Raw genomic sequence first — 24,841 nt, forward strand, 5'->3', positions numbered from 1 at the left:
CTTAAATCACTCAAATGAGATTCTGGCCTGGAGACAGCTGGAGTCGAAGCAGCTGGCTCCAAGGCAGATGGTCAGTGAGGTGGCTGCTACTGAACCACACCTATAGCCATGGTAGAGACTACATAAAAATGATCATAAATGGAAAGAAACAAAACATGAAACAACAATTAATAAGAAAAAAGCACAGTAGTAAAGAGGGAGACTTAAGAGAAAATAATTATCGCTAACGTGTACCACACTGTACTGCATAACAGTTTGTTTATTTATATAACATTTGTTTACCGGGAAAGTACGAATGGGTCAGAAACCCATTTTCAGTGGAGGCCTGGGGAGAAACGTTCCAAGAAAGTTAAAACAATTTACATGAACAAGACAACAGCAAGTATTAAAGCACACATTAATGAGTAATGAATACTAAATAAGTTTAGAGAAGTAGGTATAATAAGGAATACGAAGTACATACAGAGAGATAGATACAGTAATAAAACATGTTGTAGATAGCTGATATATATCAGATAAGAATAAGGTAAAGAGTAAGTGTCAGGCAAAGGGTCAGAATATTAGAAGCAAGTAGATGCTCAGAAGAATAGTAGAGTAGGAAGGGAAAGTTAAGGGTGTAGAAATACGTGAAGTCCCTTAGTCCAATATGTTAGTGGTTAGTGGGCGGAATTCATGTTTTAGGGATAGAAAGGAAGGAGAGTGAATGGAGTTCACCTGTTAGAGAAGGAGCAGGGCAGGTCCGATTACATAGAAGATGTTTTAAGGTGTGTTTGAAGTTGTTAAAGCTCTCAGTAGTAGTAATGCGTGTTGGCATATAGTTCCAGAGTTTGGTGGTGGCATGTGAGTATAGGCACTGTTCAGCTCTTTTGTTAAGAATGTAGCTTTGCACCATGAGAGACATTCTTTATGTCTGCAGCAGATAAACATTTTCTCAAATCCCCCAAGAACCTGACTGATAAAAGAAAATGAAAGAAGGCCCTGACTCAAATGTCCTGCATATGACTGAGCCGTTATGCCTAAATAATCACAACTGTGTCTATCTTAGCTCTGTAATGCAGAACTCTGATGCTCTTTCCTTAACCTCCTTTCCCCACTGGCTTGAGAAGTTCAAGGTGATACTTCCTTTCATCACTTTACCTATGCCTGCACTACTCACCAGTACAAGTGATGCCTGTGACATCACACACTGTCCTGGAAAGGCATTGCTAGGCATCCACTTTGTGCTGGGGACCCCAAAAGAGTTTCTGAGCAAGCACTTGCAGTAATCCCTTTGCACAATGCACTGAAATGTTTAAGGTGATGCCTGCCCCATACAGGAGCCCTTCCACACTTAACATATCAAGAAGCCATGACCATATCAAGGGTTGTAGTCCTAAGGAAATGGTAGCAGAGTTGCACTGATGTGCTTTGCAAGCCTTAGATGATGTGCATCAATGGACAGCAGCGCTGTGCAAGACAATAAGTGCTAACTATAGTTATGTATAGGTGTGTGTGTGTGTGTGTGTGTGTGTGTGTGTGTGTGTGTGTGTGTGTGTGTGTGTGTGTGTGTGTGTGTGTCTGTGCGTGCACGTGAAGGAGTATGTGTTGGTGTGTGTTGGCATGCATGACTTTTCTAGAACATTAAACTGTTCTGAGGAGAAATGAAAAAGTGGAAATGAATGGATGAACGAACAAATTAATTAATTCATTCATTCTTTAATTCATCCAGTTGTTCTTTGACTACTGACGTAAGTCATTTCAAGACCGAAGAGAAACCAGACCTTATCCAGCAATCAGCAAGTGCAAGACAGAACAGCTAATCCTGAATGGAGGGATGATGTGCAAGCCCACTGTAGGAGACATGCACACGTAGAGAAAGAGAGAGGGAGACACACAGATACACACACACACACACACACACACACACACACACACACACACACACACACACACACACACACACACACAGATACACACACACACACACACACACACACAGACACACACACACACACACACACACACACACACACACAGACACACAGACAGACACACACACACACAAACACACACAGATAGACGGACACACACACAGATACACACACACACACACACACACACACACACACACACACACACACACACACACACACAGACAGACACACACACACAGATAGACACACACACACACACACACACACACACACACACACACACACACACACACACACACACAGATAGACAGACGCACACACACACACACACACACACACACACACACACACACACACACACACACACACACACACACACACACACACCCACACACACACACACACCCACACACACACACACACACACACACACATATACACACACACATACACACACTCACACACACACACACACACACAGATAGACAAACACACACACACACACACACAGATAGACAGACAGACACACACACACACACACACACACACACACACACACACACACACACACACACACACACACACACACAGTCTCACAGGATAATCATACATAAAGTGCAGAAATGTATTTCACTTATAGCATCACTTTAGGATGTTGTAAGGTACTGTAGCATGTGATGAAAATCTATACAGGCACAGTAAATATGTGCAGACAGTACACAGAAGACACTACAGTCAAAAAGCTAACTGAAAAATGGTAACTGTGAAGCAGCAGTACTAACAATTGTGCCACCATGCCACCCATTAAGTGAGCAATTAAATGTACTTAAATAATTATCACTTGAACAGCTACAGCTCAAGAAAATGCCCACATCCTTTCTGTTGTACTATTTCTAACAGATGGGAAAATAAGACTATGAAGTAGCTTTCCACGGCATTATATTTGTAGGGTAATTCGTGCTCATGTTCATGTTCTAGTTCATATCATAGTAAATGAAAAGAATAATTTTATTTATATGGAGTCCTACTCAACCGTTCACAGTAGCTAGCTTATTCTTGTAAACGCATTCTAGTTTTATTTTAAATGCTGTGTTCCTATCAAAGGGACAAAAGGTAAAAACGTCACTATGTTATTCAGTCATTTGTTTTTCAATCTCTTAATTTCTGATTTACTGAAATTCTACGTAACTCACTTATTCCCTGACTCACTTGCCTTATTACAAACCTTATTAAGAAAATGTTTTACATGCAAACTTACCGTTTACTTTATTTTCAGTAAATATATCCAGATACCTGACCATATGACACAGAGGGATATATACTCATATGAGCCATGGTCAGCTATCAGCTCAGGCATTGAAGGAATTAGGTAGGGAGAATACAAGTGTGAAGCTTCTGCCAGATCACCCATCTTGGGGAGTGGGAGACAGCAGCAGACCACTGTACTGTTAACACCTGCAGCTGTGCAGCTGCATCAACTACAGCAAAGGGCCAGATAATGCTCATGTTGTAAGTAGTGCACCTGCTATCTGGTAGTTGGCTTGTGCAGTAGTGTACACCTGAGTCCTGGGCTTTCGGTTCTAGGAAGAAAGAATCGGTCAAAATGTATCTGACGGTGAAGCTTAATGGCCATTTCTAGTTAATAATGTTTAGTTATATTTTGGTGGTCCAAACAAAAATATCTGTAGATAGATAAAGTATCTAAACAGCATTTGCAGAATAACTGTTGTATTCAAAGTCTGAATTTATGTTGAAGGCCCATTTCAAGTAGTTTTGATCTTTGAGACAATAGTATTATACATTGATATGCTCTGTCACAAAGCTTTATCGTAGTATAAGGCAGACCTCAGAAGCTACCATAAATAAAATATTACCTCTTTTCTTCATCAGGTCTTCATCTTCCACATCAGTAAAAATGTATGTCTGTGAAAGAACAAAAAAAATGTTTAATTTGCAACACAGTGACACTATTCTGATATTACAGACCAGTGATCCACTCCATGTAACTCGTAAACTGACATCAGAAGACATTTTGGATAGGTGTGCATGACTCAACATCTGTTTAATTTTGAGAAATATAAAGAAGCAATTCATGTGTGGTGCAGCCAAATGCCAGGAAATGTGCTTTTATTATGGCAGAAACTGCACACTTAACAATTTGCACTTTCATTATAAAGACTTATATTTTGGCATGAGATGTAGTTTGCAGCTTTCAGTTGGTCCGACAATGACACAAAACTGAATTACTTCATGCCCAGTGGTATAATCATAAGTTACACTAAGCATTGCTTTTTCAGTGAGCTGACCTCCTTTTCTTGTAATCCATCATTCATCATTCGTAAACATTACTTCAGAAACAGCTCTAAGTACAAGACATGAGTACTATCAACAGTTCAATGACAGAAAAAAATAAACATTATTAACTAGAAATAACACCCTAATAATCAGTTTAGTTTTTGATGAGTTTACTGTTTTTTCTCTATACAGATTCTCAGTATTGTGGTTAGAATGGTACGCAACAAAACATGCGCCAAGCAAAGACTGAGTCCCTATTTCATATAAAGCAGAATTTCAGTGCTTTATTTTTAATTATGTTGTTATTCCTTAAACATTATCACCTTTCTTAAAGTGAGCTGCATGCAACATTCAACATGTTTTTTATTAATAAATAAGTTATATCTTATTTTCTTATATGATACCATACTCTCTTTCAGGAAATTGTCTTATACTTCAGAAAATATTCAACTAATCAAACTAACTGTGATAGCCCATACAAGTATAATTGGCATGGGAGAGCAGAATTTCAATATGCTTGATGATAGATGCAGAGCATAGTATGAAAAATCTCAAAATGAGTCTGTGCTGTAAATATGATAACTGTGTTACTGCCCCTGTTATTGCAGTTAAACACATACAAGTTATTTGAAGTTGTCTTCCACATGGATATTTGTTTAGTAAGTCTTATAAATCAGATAGATGATTACTTAGCCTTCATTTCACTTTTTGGCAAGCATTTGGACATTTCTGGAATGTTGTGTCATTCATTCCACATCCCTATTAATGAGACAGTACAGGTTTGATAGCCATAGCTTGCTTATTGCTATGCTTAAAACAGTAAAAGAATGCATGTGATGAACAGAGGATGTGCAACACCCATTTATTCTGATGTATTGGGCTCTATAGTAAGTATTCAATACAGCACAACACATTTGAGGAAAAAATTTGGAGAGAGATTAATACAGTATGTATACTGCAGTATTGTTGCTATAACAAAAGTTGTGCAGAATGAGATTAAGGCTATACACAGGGTTAATGGCAAGCAAATAAAACAGGCTTCATAGCACAATGTTTCTGGTATCTCTGGTAGTGGAGAAGGTCAATACAAAGTGCAACACAAATAAAACATACTGGAGTGATAGATAGATATATATATCAAAGAAATGTCTGCTTCCTTGGATTTGTCTTCTGCTCTACATAAAACAAAGTACTTCTCTTACTCTGTTCAAATGTTATCTGGATGAATGGATGCAAAACCAAAAAAAATCATCCCTGCACTACCATCCCTGTCCCCTAAGGAAAGAGATACCATGTTAATGTTCTGTCTGCTCAGCGTTATTCATATTTAAATTACAAGGACTAAATAAAACTTCATTGGAATGCATGGTTAGGCTTCTAAAGATTCCTCAGGATCAATACCTTAGTAAAAAACTATGAAAGTGCAATACTGATTATATATCTTCTAGTATATCTGGCGGTTTACCTTTAAAAAGCCAAATCACAGTGGTGAGATTGCTCATATGAGCGAATCGTAACCACAAAAATGAAAACAGTGACAATTGTAAATGTTTGAAAATCAGCAAATCGAAAAGCAGATTCGCTGATTTTCGAACATTAATGTTGAAAAAAAAAATCTAATGTGTAAAGCAGGGGGGCAAGCCCCCCTGCACCCTCCATGTGGGGGGCTGCACTCACTACACACCCCCTACTTTAATATTCTAACTCTGAGATCACACTACAGTGGGGAAAGAGACCATTTTACGATCCCCACTATAGTGCAATCCGCACCAAAATGTCAAATGTGCAATGAGCGAATGTCACTGTGCATTCGCTCATTGCACTTTCAAACCTTTTTTCCATTCAGCGTTTGCAAACTTTGCAAACTGCCTTTCGGACAGTTGCTGTTCGCCCGTGTGCAATATGCACACATGAAGTTAAACCATATCTGGAAACGACATGCTAGTTAAATGAATGAGCTTTACCTCTCCAACAGCAGAAACATTCTGCAAAATATCTGTTTTCTAAGCACCATGCCTTCAATGCCTAACTGAACTTGATTAGTTTATTGCATTAGATCATTAAACACAACAAAATAGTTCAAGAGGTAATTTAACAATGACGGGAAAAAAATCAAATATTACCTTTCATCGTGAGCACTTATCTCCAAAAGAAGTGCTAGGCATAGAATGACTTCAAGCATAATAATTTTCTCACAATATTATCATCGACATTATAAGTAAGCTTTGGAAAATTGGACAGAAACTGAGATTATGGAAGGCATAAAGTCCATATGAAAAAAAAACTTTCAAAGGACAATATTTAATCAACATACTGATGCCCTGTACATGTGAAAGGGACAGTAGTAAAGATAAAGGTAAACAACTCATGTAAGAATGGATGCTCTCACCATAGCTGCTGTCAACTTACAGTCAGATCATGGTCCTTAATAGGCTTACACCTAGATAGATTTACTCTTTACATAGAAGGGAAGCATACAGTATCCAACCAATGTGCAACAGGTGCATTTGTATTTCCAGGAAATTTGTCCTTCTTAGTAGGCTTGGATATAATGCATTTAAATGCAAATCTTATATATGGTGCAAGCTGGAGTGCTGAAGAGATAGCAATTCATAGGTTCATAGGTGTGTACTAGGCTAATGACCCTGGAGCCTTTACAAGCCTAGCCCAAATAAACTGCCTGGGCACCGTGCCACCTGATGTTAGTTCACAGTCCCCCTATCCAGTAGAGCAACTGGAGTGAACCCTGGGGTGAATTTTCTGCTACCCATCCACTTGTCAAAATTTCTCTTGAAGAGGGCCAGTGAGGTGCTCTGCTTGACATGAATGGGAAGTTTATTCCAGAGTATGGGCAATCTTTGGGAGATGAACCTGTCCCTCCAGCATGCTCTGTTAATTGTGGTAATGAGGTTGTGATCTCAGAAGTATGTGGTATGGGGGGACTGGGATTTCTTTAGGTGTAATATTTCAAGTAGGGCTGGGTTGGATATGGCTTTGTAAGTCAAGTAGAGATCACGTCTAAGTAGACGATAAGAGACTGAGAACAGCTGAAGTTTCTTAAGTCTGTCCATGTAGAACATGTGTTTAAGGCCTAGGATCCTTTTTGTGAGGTACTTTTGTGGCCTCTTCAGCTGTTGTAGGTGTCTGGTCAGGTACATGCCAAATGGGGCATTATATTCAATGACTGGTCTAATGAGGGATAAGTAGAGAGGGATGATGACCGCTTTCTTCCTGGATGCAAAACCTTTGGTTATAAGATGTACCACGTAGAAGGGCTTTCTGACCACAGTGACAATGTGGTGGTTGAAAGTGAGATGGCTTTCGACTTGGGTGCCCAGATCTCTTATGGCCTCTTAAGTGTTCAGTGGGCTCCCATCACAGTGGTAATTCATGGGAACTGAGTTTTTTTCCAAAGAGGATGATAACGCACTTTTTGGCTTTAAACTTCAGGCCATGGTTCTGACACCAGTCATTGGTCTCAAAGAGGCCCTTTTGTAGGATGTCTGCATCAATTGGGGAGTTGATAATGGCTCCTAGCTTGCAGTCATCCGCAAACTTGGTCAGCCAGAGTCCTTCTGTCTTGGCTTGGACTTCTGAGAAGTAGATGCTAAACAAGAGAGTGTCCAGGACTGAGCCCTTTGGGACTCCACTCATGACCAGTCTACAGTCTGACTTGGAATCCGCAAATTTCACTCTGTGGGTCCTGTCTGTGAACCAATTTGCAACCCACCTAGTGATGTAAGGATTGATGCTTAGTTTGGTGAGTTTATCAATGATACCTGAGTGGGGAATGGTATGAAAGGCCTTGGCCAAGTTGAGGTAGGTTGTATGCACTGCCATACCCTCATCCACAGCCTTGGTGACTGCCTCGAAGAAGTCAACCAGGTTCAGCAGGCAGGATCTGCCCTTGAAAAAGCCAAACTTTGTGGGGTCAAGAGTTTGGAGATTGCCTATATCTTTGTTAAGCAAGTCCATGATAATGCGCTCCATAGCTTTGCAAACCAGACTTGTCAGCCTAATGGGGCAATAGTTCCCATTGTCTGTAGTTGCAACCCCTTTATGGAGCAGGATAACTGTAGCAGTGTACCATTAATTAGGGACATAGCCTGAGGTAAGGCTGTGATTGAACAGGGCACACAGATGTGGTGCCAGTTTGTTTTGTAGCTCATGTAGGATGCAGTCAGGGATATTATCAGGTCCCATGGATGCTGTATGCTTGGCTTTGGACAATGCAGCTTTTACCTTTGCCACAGAAATGGTGGGTACCAGGATTTCTTCTGTTATTGTGATAGGGCCCTTGGGGGTAAAGTTGGCACTGCATCTGTAGGCCAGTATGTTGGCTATATCTGTTGGCTGAGTACAGGAGGTGCCATTGTGGAATAACTCGGCTTGGAGGTTTTTGAGATAGCTATAGAAGGCTTTGTGGTTGTTTTTGGTGTCGGCTGCAATTCAGCCTTCATAGCTGGTTTTAGAGGATTTGATTAGGGATCTCAGCTTTTTGTTAAGATTGATAAGGGAGGTTTTCCAGTCTTGTGACTTCATTTTTTTCTGCAACAGTTTTTTCCTTCTGTTGTAGAGTTTATTGATGGTTGGGGACCACTAGATTGGCTTCCTTTTTTTTGGAGGAGAGCGTCTTAGTTCTATTTGGAATGGCAAGGTCCATGCATTTGTGTACGTGCTCATACAGTGTATTGATATATGATTCAGCAGTCATGCAGCTATTTCCATTGGCATGGGTGCCAAGAAGTTAGCCACCTCTATTTTAGGAGCCCAAAGTTGGCTTTAGAGAAGTTTTTCAGTTTGGTCGCCTTAGTGGGGATTGTAGGTGATATGGAGATTTCTATGTTGATCAGTTTGTGGTCAGATTTAACCAGGGAGGAATTGACTATAGGTGTGGAGCAATGGTTTCCCATGTTGGTGATAACCAGGTTGAGGATGTTGTATCACTGTCTTACCCAGTATTAGTTGTACCTGAAGTATGTCAGATGCATTACGCTGGGCTACCAGTCTAGAGAAGTGCATATCCTTTAAGAATATGAAGACACCACCACCTTTGGAGCTTTTGGCTATATTCTGGGGCTGAATAATTTGGAATGAGTTATATCCTGGGAGTGCAGAGACACTCTCTGCCTCTTTAAACCAGGTCTTTGTTACAGCACAGATGTCGGCATTCTCCATTTTGAGGAGAGCTTCAAGTGAGTGCATCTTGAAATTTAGACTTCTAGCATTGAGCAGCATGACCCTCAGATTGCATTTGTTTGTAGCTGTTAAGGTGGAATTTTGATCTTTAGAACTCTGCCTAAAAAAGGCACTATAAGGGTGACAAGATCCTTATCCAGTACCCAAAATCCCAGGGGTGACAGATGCAGGCTGTCTCTGGCAAAGCATCGAGGTGTGTCAATCATGTCATCCCAGGCAGACAGATATTGGATCCCCTTAGAATAACACCAGAAACTTAGCCAATTGTTGAAATCAATCATTTTCTGCTCGTACTGTAATATCATTCCGGGTGAAGGTAGATTACTGCTTAGGGCTAGGGTCATACCTGCCTGGGCCACATAATCTGAGAGTTCCATCACATATCTTTTCATGTAGTCCAGGGAGGTATGTTTCAGGTCATTCACACCAACATGGACAATGACTGAGTCATATTTGTACTTGTTGTGGAGTGACCTGAGAGACCAGATGGCTTAGTGGTTAAGGTCTTCACCTCCAATGCACAAGGTACAAGGTTTGATCCTGACCTCCGACTAATGCCCGTTTGGAGTTTGTATGTTCTCTCTGTGTCTCCATGGGGTTTCTCCCATGTCTGAAAAACATGCTGAGTGTTTCCATCTCAAACTCACCAATGAATGGAGCTGTGGGCAGCAGCACAGACTCTACATGGTGCCCAATGGGGGGAAGAGTTGTAAAAAGGCCAACTGCTTTGGGCATCTATTGTGGTGCGCAGTATCCTCAAGATAGGAGAACACGGATTACAAACTGCGTGCCATGGCAGGGCTAGCTACTCGACGGGTTTCCTGGGATAGCTCTGTTGAGTGAAAGCTGGACATAAAACCAACCAACCTGCCAAACATGAACTGAGAATTGCTATGCTTAATGTAGGTTCACTGACAGGACGCAGCTTACAAGTGTATGACATGATGGTATGGAGGAGGCTGGACATCCTATGTATCCAAGAGACAAGATGGAAGGGCAGTGCAACAAAGCCACTTGGCTTGGGATCCAGACTCTACTACTCAGGTGGTGGACAGGCTAGAAATGGTGTAGGAATTGTGGTGAGACAGAGGCTTCAGAAGTCAGTGAGGGATATCATCAGAATTAATGACAGACTCATGGCAATCAGACTCCAGTGCAATGATAGGACAGTATTCATAATCTCAGCCTATGCCCCACAGCAGGGTTGTGATAGTGAGGAAAAGAGTGCATTCAGACAGCAGTTGCAGGACCTACTAGATAAAGCAGGACAACATGAATTGGTGTTGATAATGGGTGACTTAAATGCACATATTGGGACAGACAGAACAGGATATGAGGACTGCCTGGGTCCACATGGGTGGAGCAATAGGAATAAAGAAGGAGAAGCCATTCTAGACTTCTGTCTGGCAAATGGCTTGATAGTAGCCAACACATGGTTCAGAAAGAGAGACAGTCACAAGATCGCATACAAGAGTAGCCAACATGCAACTCAGGTTCAGAAAGAGAGATAGTCGCAAGATCACATACAAGAGTAGCCAACATGCAACTCAGGTAGACTTCCTCATAGTAAGGAAAAGGCACTGGGGTAGAATCCATGATTGCAAAGTCGAAACAGTCGGTTCACAGCATAAACCAGTAGTTGCCACAATCAGCTGCAAGCAGTGATCAGAGAAGGCTCTAAGGTCAACAGAGACCAGGCTGAAGACCTGGAAGTTTTCTGGAGAGAAAGAAGAGGAGGAAATAGGTGGAGTTGAAGAAGAGTGGCAGCGCCTAAAAACAGCATGTGTTAGGACTACAGAAAAGATATGTGGCCAAGCCAGGTATGGAAATAAGATACATAAGGAAAGCTGGTGGTGGAATGCAGAAGTGCAGGAAGTAATCAAAAGAAAGAAGGAGTGCAGGAAGAAGTGGGAGATTGAAAAGACTGACCAAGCTAAGAAGGACTACTGGTTGGCTAACAAAGAAACTAAGAAAGAAGTTGCAATAGCAAAGAATAGGGCATCAGAGGCACTCTATCAGCTTCTGGAAAGTGACTCAGTAAGGGGCACAAAGAAACTATACCAGGTTGCAAGGCAAAGACAGAAAGATAAAGAAGATAGTCAGACACCCTTCATAAGGGATTCCAGCAACAACCTGCTTACCAGCCCACAGGACATCAAAGGCAGATAGAAGGAGTATTTCCAGCAGCTTCTGAATGAAGAAAACCCCACAGAAGCGGTACTGTAGAAGAGGAGCCCAGCTTAGAAGAAGTAAGAGCAGCACTAAGGAAAATGAAGTCAGGGAAAGCAGCAGGCTCAGATGAGGTCACAGCAGATATGATAAAGATGCTGGGTGAGCTAGGAAAGATATGGCTCCTGAGGTTACTAATTGCAGTCTGGAGAGAAAGGCTTATCCCAGATGACTGAAGAATAAGCATACTCATGCCAGTGTACAAGAACAACATCTGTGGACAGTACAGAGGCATCAAACACCTACCACATTGCATGAAAGTTCTGGATAGGGCGATTGATAATCAGATATGCAGAATAGTAGAATGTAAGATGGGAGATGAACAGTTTGAATTCAGATCAGGATGCAGCACAATTGACCCGATGTTTGCATTGAGACAGATACTTGAGAAGAAACTAGAGAAGAGGAGAGAGTCAAACTGGGCTTTCCTAGACTTGGAGAAAGCATATGACAAGGTCCCAAGAAAGCTGATCTGGGCAGTACTGCAGTGGTTTGAAGTCCCAGAAACATTGGTAGAATTAGTACAGGCTATGTACAAGGACCCAGTGACTCAAGTACAAACAGTGTTTGGCCTCACTGAGGGGTTCCCAGTGGGAGTGGGTGTACACCAGGGTTCAGCTCTGAGCCCACTGCTGTTCATACTGGTAATGGACTACATTAGCAAACAGGTTGGAGGGGTCAGAGCAACAAAGCTGCTGTATGCAGACGATGTGGCAGTACAGGCAGACTCTGATCTAGAACTTCAGCAAAGGATAGGAGAATGGAATGCAAATCTGATGGCATATGGAATGAAACTAAGCACAGATAAGACAGTGGTAATGGCAGCAGATTGGGGAAATCAGAAGAAGCTGAGAATAGAGATAGATGGGAAGATAGTGGAACAGGTAAACAGCTTCAAGTATCTGGGAGGGGTGGTTGAGGAGAAGGGTAGTCTGAATGAAGAGGTCAAAGCTAGAATCAGAGGGGCTGCAGCCAACTGGCATAGAGTATCAGGTGTAGTCTATGACAGAAGAATGCCAAAGAAGCTGAAAAGTAAGGTGTACATGACAGTGGTGTGACCAGTACTACTGTATGGTACAGAAACCTGGGCAGTAAAGGCAGAACAGTTGAAGAAGCTAGAGGTGATGGAAATTAAGTGCCTGAGAAAGGTGGTAGGATGCACACTGCGGGACAGGTGAAGAAATGAGGACATAAGAGCAGAAGCCAAAGTAGCTGCAATTGCAGAAAAGATCAAAGAGAACAGATTACAATGGTATGGGCACATGTGTAGAAAAGCAGAAGACAATCTGGTGAGGGAGATTTGGGACAGACAGGAAGAAGGTAAGAGGAAGCAAGGATGTCCAGCAAAGAGGTGGATGAATTGTGTGAAAGAAGATCTGCGGCAGTCAGGCATGAGTGTTGAAGAAAGCAGGAGCGTGGGACTGAAATGAGAGAGTTTGCGCAGTTTAACACGATACCCCGACCCCATGTAAATGGAAAAAGATGATGATGATGAATGATGATGTGAGTGAGAGGAGTGCATGTGTGTAAGTGAATCCTTAATCCTGATAGACAACTGACTGTCACCTTCTCCTTGTTAAGTCTAGAGAGTGGGACATCAGTGTGCCTCACAATTGAATCTCCTATGATTAGTACACTACAATTAATAATATATTGCGTATAATTGTTCACAAGAATGAGTATAATTGTTCACAAGACTGCAGTTATGGGTAGATGGGTACTCATTTATTTTTTTTTTTAAAATTATTTTATTATTTAATTAAATACAGTATAATGTGTCATAATGCAAAAATCACAACACAATTCTAATTAATGAAAATAGTCTATGATCACCACCAAATGTTTGGGAGAAAGTCCCAAGGACTGCCTCAATAGGATCTTAGTTAAGAAAGAAGCAAACTCTATAACAATTACCATTTTACAGACACAGTGGCTCTAACATAGAGGGTTACGATTGGCCTGCTGATCATAACCCAATTATTAAGTGTTCAAGACATGGATGACAAGAAATTCACCTCAAGAATGATGCTCAAGAGGTGAATCATTACATCACTGTTAAGAACTCATAATGCAAGGTTATGATCAGTGACACAATCATAATTCGTTGTAGTACATGGAGCTTTATTTGATCCATGTACTGTTAGTTACAGTGGAAAAAATGCTAAGTGTTTTGTTGACTTTCAAAGCCATAAAACACTTAGTGGATGCTGTTAGAAGGGCACTATAATGGTTTCCATTGCATCTATACTTGTCTTTAATGCCTTTCTGATATTTAGATTTTTGTAGAATTTCCTTGTTATTGTTTCATATTTTTGGTATGTTCCTAAAAAAAATCTATGGTTCTCAGACCAACCACCGAGGACTGAAGCCACTAAATAATGACACATTTGAGTTTCAGAGTTCATATCCATCACATTATTCAAGCAAACACATCCTTTTATTTTATTAACTTTCTGAGTTTTTTTTTTTTTACAGGAAGTTAGGGATAAATTAAGAGAATGAAGAGCAGGCAGAAACAAAGTGTTTGCTCTGCTGCTCTCATTTGGTAGTCAGTACTGGGAGATTTTACTGGCAAGCAATAGACCCACTGTTAACAACTTAAGCAGGGGTTGCTTAACATTTGTTAAGGTCATGTCGCTCACCACTCTGGCTCTTAACTGATTTGCCTTTTCTAAATATCGAAGTGTTATCAGAGCAATCCATACACTACATAAGTGTTAAGGCCAGCCCCAGAGCAAGATTTAGCAGCTGTCCATTCCAAAACCATTAACTCCTTAAAGATCAAGTGCAAAGTTTTTTACCATTACTTTTTGTTATAATTATGCTCTTTAGGGAGAAAATTACAGATGTGTAAATCACATCAGTTGGGTTTATGTCAGATGACTGAGTTTTCAGAAACTCCAACTTTATTTGGAATAATTTGTGCATCTTTGAAGATGATGCAGTGATGTGATCATTCCATAGTAGACAATGGTTTATTACAGTGTGAGACAACTGCTTACTACAGTGTGACATCTGTGTATATTGTATGCCATGTACAATAAACTTTACTAGGAATTTATTTGCAGTACATGGAACATGAGCAAAATAAAAATACTACCTGCATAACATGCTAGTCCCATATGTGTCCTATTTATTTTATAAACTTTCTTCCTGTATAATATTTTGAAGGTTTTCTGAAATTTCTTTAATTTGTTTATCTGGTAAACTATATGTACTAAAACCTTTCTTCCATAAAAAAAAAAAAAAAAAACACTTTAGAACACTACATACTATGCAGTCATTATGAACCTCTAAATGAACCATCCATTCAAGACATCCAAAATAAATTTATATGTAATACCCATGGAAATATAAAAACATAAGGGAGTTCACCTTCTCCTGGAGAGCTGTCTTTATCAATCTGCCTTAATAGCATTTTAAGCTCATCTAAGTCAATTTTCCTGTTAATACTTTTTTGAAATCTACATCTATCTTTTCTAAATGCCACTAACTTAAATGATTGCATTCATATCATTTTTCCATATATTTAGTTGCAATACTCGTAATATTTTGCTTACTCTTTTTTTATCGTATGATACAGTATTTTCACACTTCTTAACCCACCCACTCACCTAGAAAAGGTAATACCTCTTCTTTTTATTTTCCTTTTTAAAATGCAGTGACATATGTATTCTTTGTGTATTATTTTCATACATTTCTCTTTCTCTCCTTAGACAATAAATTGGGTGCTTCTACTGAATATTCATATTTCTGAAGTAACAATCTGTAAAAACACTTCTCCCTCAAACATCATTCCTTTTCGGTTAAATGTTCTTCTCATAATGTTTTCACCTTGACTTTCCTATGAACATATTTAGTGACTGACAGGCAACTTTTTCTTCCTCCACTATTTAGCTAGTAACTTTTTAAGCCTTCCATTCTTCATCAACAAACTCCCCAAATATAACACAATGATCAGAAAAGCCACTCAATTTTTTGCCTTCTGATACTTTTTGTAATCTCTCAGAAAAATAAGAAAATTCTATCTCGATCTGGCATTTCCCTCTATAAATATGCATAGCCTTCATCCTAATCTAATTTCAAATCAGCGATTATTAAAAGTTCCTTACCAATTCTTACATCTTTGGTTACCTTATTTTTTGTACCGCTTATAATACAATGAAGTTACCTGCTACTACAGTTGGAAGTTTACTATATATGCCCTTATATCCTCTATTAGATTACATCTTGCCTCATATTTTGGACAAATATACAGTGCAATTATTCTAACTATAATGTGTCTAACCATTGTATCCACCACTAACCCCCTACCTGTGCATAGTATCACTAAATATTTAATTGTAATCGTATGCAGTTTATAGAGGAAACCAAACTTGAACAGGTCTCAGCTCCAACTGTCCAAATAATGCCACCCCCCCACCCACAGTTTACAAAATTCCACTTTCCCAATATGAATACAATCTAGAGTCCAGGAGAATTATAATATCATAATATCTGTTTTTTAACCAATGTAATAAAGCAATTCTACATTCATCCTTAATGTTGTTAACAGTTAGAGAGAAAATTGAAAAAATAATCATTGCTTTTTAATTTCCTGCTTCTACTCATAACTTTGAGCTTTCTTTTTCATTTGTGGACTCTTCCATCTATAGAACCACTTTTTTTCTCTGCCTCCTCAGTATCCTCAGGATTAATTGTCCCCCTTTCTCAGTTTCTACAGGGTCCTGTCCATTACCACTGTCCTCCCCTTCAAGTTCTTAAAAAGCATGTGGCTATTTAGCTCATTTGGTTAGAGTGTGATCCTAATAATGCCACGGTCTTGGCTTAGATACCTGTATGGGCCAAGTACCCTTTGGGAGGAGGGGTTGGCATAATGGTTAAGGTGTTTACCTTACAGGCACAAAGTACAGGGTTGGATTTTCACCTTTAAGATAAATTGTCTAGGCTTAAAATGGCCCACAAGGACAGCTAGCCTAGTACTTACCTATCAACCTATTAAGTGACTGATAGGCATTTTTTTCTGTCTGCATTCCTTGTACATTTAATTTTGCTTTGTTCTTCTACCCAGAAGAAACTCTACTGGCATCTTCCTTATGAATCTCTATTTGAGTCCTTACTGACTTCTCTTACCCTTGAATTAGTGGAGAAGGTTCTTGTTGCTCCTGATAGTCAGACCACATGTATCCTTCATTACCACCGTTAATGCAATGCAACATATATTCCTTAAATGTAGCAATGCAACATATATTCCTTAAATGTATATCCATTATTCTCATATTTACTACATTTTTTAAAGGGACAAACATTTATTAAGTAGTCTAATGCCCCACAAAAACATGTCTTAGGCTGGCCTCCATAATTTAAAATCCCTCAAACATTGTTTGTAACACAAACACTAGGTAAGTAAACAATAGCATTCTGTACAACTTTTAGGGTTACCCCTGCTTCTCAACTATCATTCCAAATACACCCATCATCAGAACACTTTTTTTACATCAAAAACAGACTGCAATGAAAAAGTTGAAATACCATAGTCATTATAAACTGCATGGTCCTGTTGTTTGTCAAAATGGTTCACACATATAAAGGCCAGTTCATGTGTTTCAAAATACATGTCCACAAAACTTTCATTTCCCAGCTGAATAATATCACATCCATCCATGGGAATAAAGCCTAAAGGTTTAACAATTTAATCCCCACAGTTTATATCTATCCATTTATTGGTCTGATATGAATTACAGATTTAGTTCTCTGTGAAAATCTGTTTTCTTTTTGTATTCCCCAGATGCTACTGCAACACTTACACAAATAAGCTTTGGTTATGTTACTGAGTGATTTTTTTGTCTCATTCTGTCACTCTGCTGCTTCCTTCCCAACCTCTCAACCTTCCACATTACATGTTCAGTATTCAAGCCCAAAGTATGCCTGGGAGGTGTAGTTTCTCATGATACACTCACACTGTTTTCAAAATCTCTTTTCCATTAAATCCCCCAGTCATAAAATGTGTTCATCTGCTAGCTGATCTGATATCATTGACAGCAAAACATCATCTTGTAATCCTCCAGATTGTGGTGTAAAAATTTCAGTCATTTCACAAAATGTTTTTTTTTTTTCATTTGAAGTTATTTCTTTCACACTGTGTTCAAACACAGTATCTGCCATGCCTGTCTTTTCTACCATCTTGGACTCACACATTGCAAAGATTAGGGGCCTTTTATTTATACACAAAAAAAGAACTCTTATTTATAACATATTTACATAATTATAAATATTTAAAGATGTGCAAATATATTGATATACAAGTATTTAATTTATTCTTTTATACCATATAACCATATGACATAAAAATAACTTTCTATTATTTTAGTACATTCTTTACTGCTATTCTTATAATATCCATATTTAATCATATCCATGCTTATTTTATCCACTTCTTTTATAACTTTGAAAAAAATTTTTTTACATAGTTTTCTTCATAACCTTTTTACTCTTTTGTCTTTCTTCGGCTTTTCCCAGTTAGGGATCGCCACAGCAGAACTCCGGTCTGCTTATGATTGGCAGTGGATTTTTACAATGCTGAGTTGCCAGCCTGATGCCCAACCTTAAAGAAGGTGCACCCATTCATGCATGCTCCTACCTGCATGTCTCTAAATATCATTCAACTGTGGGGAGGACATGTAGACTCCACACAGAAGGTGCTCCAGCCGAGAATTGAACAGGAGTACCTCTTGCTATGAGGTGACAACTCTAACTGCTGCACCACCTTGGTTTGGCTACACAACATTTTTTTTTTACATTTCAAAAATATGTGTTCAGTAGTTTATTCTTCTTGATAATGTAAACTATTCTATTACCTTTATTTTTATATGACTTATTTCCTTTTATTGGTAATTTATCTATTACCAGTCTCAACAAAAATCTTGACATTCTATGTTCTGATTACACAATTTACTTCTTGTTTTTCTAGCCTTAATTTGTACAGCTGTTAGATTTTACCATGGTTTTCCATAGTAATGTGTTATCATTACATTCTTATACCATACTTTTCTTTCTTTTTCTAGATCATCAATTTTTATATTCCACAAAAATATTTTTCCTGGTAACATTATATTTCTTCATTTATACACTCTTTTTCTATTTACTCTTTTTTACCATACCCACAAATTTATCATATTTATATTTATACAGTTTTACTATTAATCTCTCATTTTTTTATCTATCCACTTTAAATCTCTATGCAAATTTAATGAGGCAGTATATACCACTGGGTTACATAACCCTAAACCTCCTTTCTCTTTACATATAAAACTCCTCTTTTGTACTCTATTTAATCTAGAACCCCATATAAATAAATTTGTTTTTAATGATTTATTTTCAAATAATTTTGACAACATAAATGCACTTGCTAGCTATTTTTCTCATTAGTAGTGAATTTAACAAATAAGTCTTTTTTTCTGAATGGTAATTTGTTTTCCAGAAAAGACAGATTTGTTTTATTTCTTTATTTTTTTCCTATTGAATTCCACCTATATCTTTATTCTGAAATCGTATGCTTAACACAGAAATTTCACGTGTTATAAAATATATACCCCTATCTTTTCTACTTCACTGAAACCTTTACTTTTCTCTTTATTTAAAGCCATTCATATCATATCTACTCACTTGTGTAAATTATTACTTATTTTATCCAAATTTTCTTTTTTTGCAATTAATGTAATGTCATCTGCATATTTTAACAGAACTGGAATACTTAATACTTCAGGTGTTATATACCCAGCCTCCTTCATTTTGTAATTTATTTCATATACTATCACATGCATAACTAATGCAAAGAGTATACACCTCATTAGGTATCTCTGTCTTACCCCACTCTTCATATACACCTCTTGGCTTAATTAGCCATTTACAAGTATTTTTACTTTATTATAACTATTATAACTTTCTCACTTATATTTTTTCATTATTACCAATACAATTTCATGTCCAGTTCATAGGTTCATAGGTTCATAGGTAAGCACTAGGCTATCTGCCCGAAGACATTTATAAGCCTAGCCGGAATGTGTTGGCTTTCACCGCCCCCTTAGATTAGTTCCCTGTGCCTCTGTCCAAATGCCTTATTAAAGTTCCCTATCTTCTTCTTTTCTATTCATATCATCCCAATTTCTCTATAATTAATAAGTCTTGACAACCCTTCCCCTTTATACTATATATTCTAGCTTGCATATTATTTTCCATTTTTGTCTTAAATATCTTTTGTATTATTTTCATAAAGATCTTGTAATCATTATCATTTAATACTATTGGTCTCAAGTTTTTGTCTTTTGTCTTCCTTATTCCATATGAATTAAAGTATTGCACTACATAATTCTTTATTCATAAAATTTCCACTTAACCATTTATTCAAAATCATTAAAAAGTATTTTTGCTAGCCCCTTATTTTTTTTCACAAATTTCATACCCTATCCCATCTGTCCTGCAGCTGAATCTATATTAACTTATCCTAATACTTTATCTAGCTCAGATTAAAAAATCTCATTTCAAACTCATTATTCTCTTTTTCTGTTAACTTTTTTACTTTCCATGTTTTTTCACTACCTTCATTTTTCTTTAAACATCTCTTGTACATATTATGGTACACTATTCGTAATTATTTCCTGAGTTCTTTCTATTTCTCATTTTACATTTTTTTTTTATTTCTTTCATCACACTACCATCTTGCTTTACTAATCTGCTTAAGTAACTTGATACTTCTTCTCTTTTCCTTGCAAAAATATATATTTGCATTGTAACAATTCTTATATTTTTTCTTTATTTCTTTCAAATAATTATTTTTCTTTGTCAAAGTACTTTCTATCATTATGTTCTAAATATTCCAATCTATCATTATATGTCCTTTTATATTTTTTCTTTCTATACTTTCTCACATTACATTGCCACTGTAAAAATATTTTTTATACTTTTCCTTAAACATCATCCAACATTCAGACTAATTTTTGTAAAATGTCCTCAAAGTAATATGATCTTTCAGTAACTGTATTACTAATCTCTGTCCTTCTTCATTCCATGCTGTCTCATTTATGCTTTTTATTCCTCTGTGTATTTTTATATATGCCTTGTTTTCCTTGATCTCTAGCCATATTGCAAGATGATAAGAAAATCCTGTTTCAACTACCTCTGCTTCCTCTATAACTAAACCTTCTGATACTATAAAATAATCTATTTCAATTCTATACATACCCCTTTTGTAAGTACATGAATTTTTGACCCAAAGTTTTAACTTACCATGTTATAACTTCTAACATTTTTCTTGTATCATTTCCTTTATTTTTACACTTGCCTTTTAAATCACAACTCAAGTCTCCTGTTATTATAATATTCATGTTTATCACTACAAAGTCTAAAATCTGATGAAATAAGCTTTCCCTTTCTTTACAATTAATATACGCATATAATGTTATGAGGACCTGGGTATATGGGTAGATTCAGCTACAAGTTTTGTTTTAATCATATCAACCAATTGGTTAATGATAGTTATATAACTATAGGTTGTATCAAAAGATTTATAAAGTCTAGGAAATCATGAATGATAAAGTCATTTGTTAGTTAGATTAGAACAAAACTTGAGTATGTAATAACAATATGGAAACCCTATAAGATAACAAGCATGAGTAAACTGGAAAGAGCTCAGCGGAAATATACATAGAGCATCCATGGATGTGAAAATTTAAGCTATTATGAAAGAATAAAATACCTGAACTTATATAGTGTCTCTTACATATATCTAAGAGGAGATCTTGTTCAGGTATATAGGGAATTTAGAGACAACTACCTCTAGGAATGTTTGCGGTTATCAAAAAGTACTAGAGAATCATTAGATAACCTATGTAAAAGATTCTATAGGAATGAGAAGTGTACTAATTGGTTCTCTGACAGAATAGCTGATGCATGGAACAGACTGCCAAATTACATTAAAGCAAGTACTAGTTTAGATATTTTTAAGAACAGCCTGGACAATTATTATGGGAACAAGTGTATTGGTATATTGGCAAGCTAGAAGGGCTTAATGCCCATGCTTGAAATATTTGCATGTATGTATAATTTTATATGCTTGTTCTTTCCACTTTAAGTCTACAATAGTTAAGCTTCCCATTTTCTCTAAATGAGACTCATCAGTGTCTGGAAAGGAAACAGGAAGTGCACATGCAAAATGAGTTCCACTCACACAACGACAAGTAGAAGTTCCCTAGTATCTTGGCCAAATTTATCCAAGTCAATGTGAATATCACCTTGGGTCTTCCCTGAAAAGAGGCTGTTGGCCTAGTTGAATTAACACTGTCACTAAAGGGTAAATAAATAAAAAAAAAAAAAACAGATGCTCAGTTAAAGTATCTACGAAAATTTTATTATTGCATGAGTTCATTATTCATAAATTTTCAGCCCACAAAGCATGTTCAGCACCATACTTATATACACGCACTTTTGATTGCTCATTTTATCCTTTGCAGGCTGGCAGAGTTAACAGAGCCTAAAATGGCCATCAATGGATGCAAGGATTTGAAACTCATTTTGGAAAAAGTGAATACAAACTGGAAAGTTTAATGACTGACAGTCAACCTAATGCATGTACCAAACAAAAATATGTTAAAAACTAAAAACTTGAATAAACAAAACAAAAACACAGCATCAATGGGACTGGACGGTGTCCCAAGCTGCATCCTACATGAGCTCAAAGACAAACTAACCCCTCACATAAACACACTGTTCAAACTCAGCCTCTCCACAGCTTATGTACCCATAGAGTGGTGCACAGCAACGGTTATTCCACTCCACAAAGGTGGAGCCAAAACAGACCCCAGGAACTATTGCCCTATAAGCCTGACTAGCTTAGTCTGCAAGGCTATGGAGTGCATCATCATGGAACTCATTAACAGAGACATTGGGAACCTCCAAACACTGGACCCTACCCGATTCGGCTTTGTTAAGGGCAGATCATGCCTCCTAAACCTGGTGGACTTCTTTGAGACAGTTATCAAGGCTATAGACAAGGGAAAGGTGGTACACACAGCCTACCTAGACCTCGCAAAGGCCTTTGACACCATTCCCCATTCTGGTATTATAGACAAGCTCACCAACCTGTACATAAACCCCTATGTCACAAGATGGGTTGCCAACTGGCTCACGGACAGAACCCACATGGTAAGAGTTGCGGGAGCTAGGTCTGACTCTAAACCGGTTACAAGTGGCATTCCCCAGGGCTCACTCCTAGGACCCCTCCTGTTCATCATATACTTCTCAGAGGTACCGGCAAGCACAGGAGGACTAAGGCTGACCAAGTTCACAGGCAACTGCAAACTAGGGGCTATAATTGACTCTCCGGCTGATGCAGACATCCTCCAAAAGGGTCTCACTGAGATGGACACCTGGTGTCAAAATCATGGCCTCAAGCAAAATGTCAAAAAGTGCATAGTCATCCCCTTTGGAAAAAACAAAGTGCCCACAAACTACCACATAGGTGGTAGCCCCCTAAATATGGAAGACATAATAAGGGATCTGGGGACCCCAAGTAGATAGTAAACTCTCCTTTGATAATCACACTGCCAAAGTGGTTAGAAAATCCTTCTATGTGGCACACCTCATCACAAAAGGGTTCGCATCCAGATCAAAAGAGGTCATTGCGCCCCTGCATTCATTGCTCATCAGACCCATCATAGAGTACAATGCCCCATTTGGGATGTATCTTACAAGACACCTGCAACAGCTGGAAAGACCACAGAAGTACCTCACCAAGAGGATCACTGGCCTCAAACAGATGCCCTATGCAGCTCGACTGAAGAAACTCCAGCTGTACCCGGTTGCATACCGCCTACTCAGAGGTGATCTCTACCTGACATACAAGGCCATGTCCAACCCAGAACTGATGGACATGCTCCACCTAAAGAAAAGCTTATCCCCTTGAGCCACATGCTCAAGGGATCTAAGCCTCACCACAACAATAAATAGGACGTGCTGGAGGGATAGATTCCTGTCACAGAGACTTCCCATGCTTTGGAACAGGATTCCAATCTACATTAGGCAGAGCTCCTCACTAACACTCTTCAAGAGAAACCTTGATGAGTGGATGGGAAACAGAAAGTTTACCCGGGGGATCACTTCAGTGGCTCTGCTGGACAGAGACACAGGGAACTAATCTAAGGGGGCAGCGAAAGCCAACACATTCTAGCTGGGCTTATAAATGCCATCGGGCAAATAGCCTAGTACCTACCTATGAACATATAAACCTATGAACAAAACAAAAAACAATTTGACCGGCATACATGAGCTTCGTGCTAAAAACACTGGTTTATTAAACGTTAATACACAAGGCATAGCAAAACACTATGACTAAGCACTTTCACCTCGACAGGCATCATCAGAGTCGTGTTTTCATTCAAACACACCTTAAATACTATACCTCACTTCCTCTTTTCCAGTGCCTTCAGAAATTTAACCCTTGCCATATCTAAACATTTTCATTTCTGTTGATAATTTCACATAGGTCACAGAATGCAGACATAAAAAATGCATGAAATAAAAATCATGAAAAATGAAGAATAAAACTTCACAAAACTGTAGTAAGAATAAACTTAAACATCAAATATATGTACTTTTGTGGCTCAGTCTTACAGAACTAGCAAAATCCCAATAAACAATATTTCTAAAAACGATATTTCTAAAAACGATAGTTCCATAATGCTTACATGTATGTCCATAACCTAACACAGTTTCCTCTTTTGTTTTAACACACTGACTATAGGAATGTCTAAGTTGCCATTTAGTTTCCTTAATTGCTGTGTCTAACTTGGGGCCACCCACTCTATCTTTTCTGTAGCACCTATCAATTACAAAAAACAAAAATATTTTGCAATTTGAACATACAGATGAATGTAGAAAAAGTGAACTGGATGTTTTCTTGTTTTTAATGTCTCTTTTTTGTTTTGTTTTGTTTTGTTTAACCTAATGAATGTCCTCAAGGTTTGGTGGAAACTGGCACACTGAGAAAAGACATGCAGACACAGGAAGGACATACAGACTGTGCGTGGAAGATGCTAAAAACAAAGCTAGAGAACCTCCTGCTGTGAGTTTGCAATATTATTAATTTTGTCAATGCACTGCATTACCTTTGACATTCACAACAAATGAAACAGTAAAGTAACTTAAATCCT

At 38.2% G+C, this 24,841-nt stretch overlaps 1 protein-coding gene across 1 annotated transcript in view; it reads right to left on the bottom strand.

Moving 5' to 3' along the window:
* Positions 1-24,841, bottom strand: part of MFNG (MFNG O-fucosylpeptide 3-beta-N-acetylglucosaminyltransferase) — a 468,185-nt gene that overhangs the window by 297,632 nt on the left and 145,712 nt on the right. The window contains exon 2 of the mRNA XM_044068023.1: positions 3,788-3,836. Coding sequence (XP_043923958.1) covers positions 3,788-3,836 — 49 coding nt within the window. The remainder of the gene's footprint in view (positions 1-3,787; positions 3,837-24,841) is intronic.

Source organism: Protopterus annectens, chromosome 1.part0 (assembly GCF_019279795.1).
Source record: "Protopterus annectens isolate FY-2018-M chromosome 1.part0, PAN1.0, whole genome shotgun sequence".
NCBI classification, from domain to species: domain Eukaryota; kingdom Metazoa; phylum Chordata; order Ceratodontiformes; family Protopteridae; genus Protopterus; species Protopterus annectens.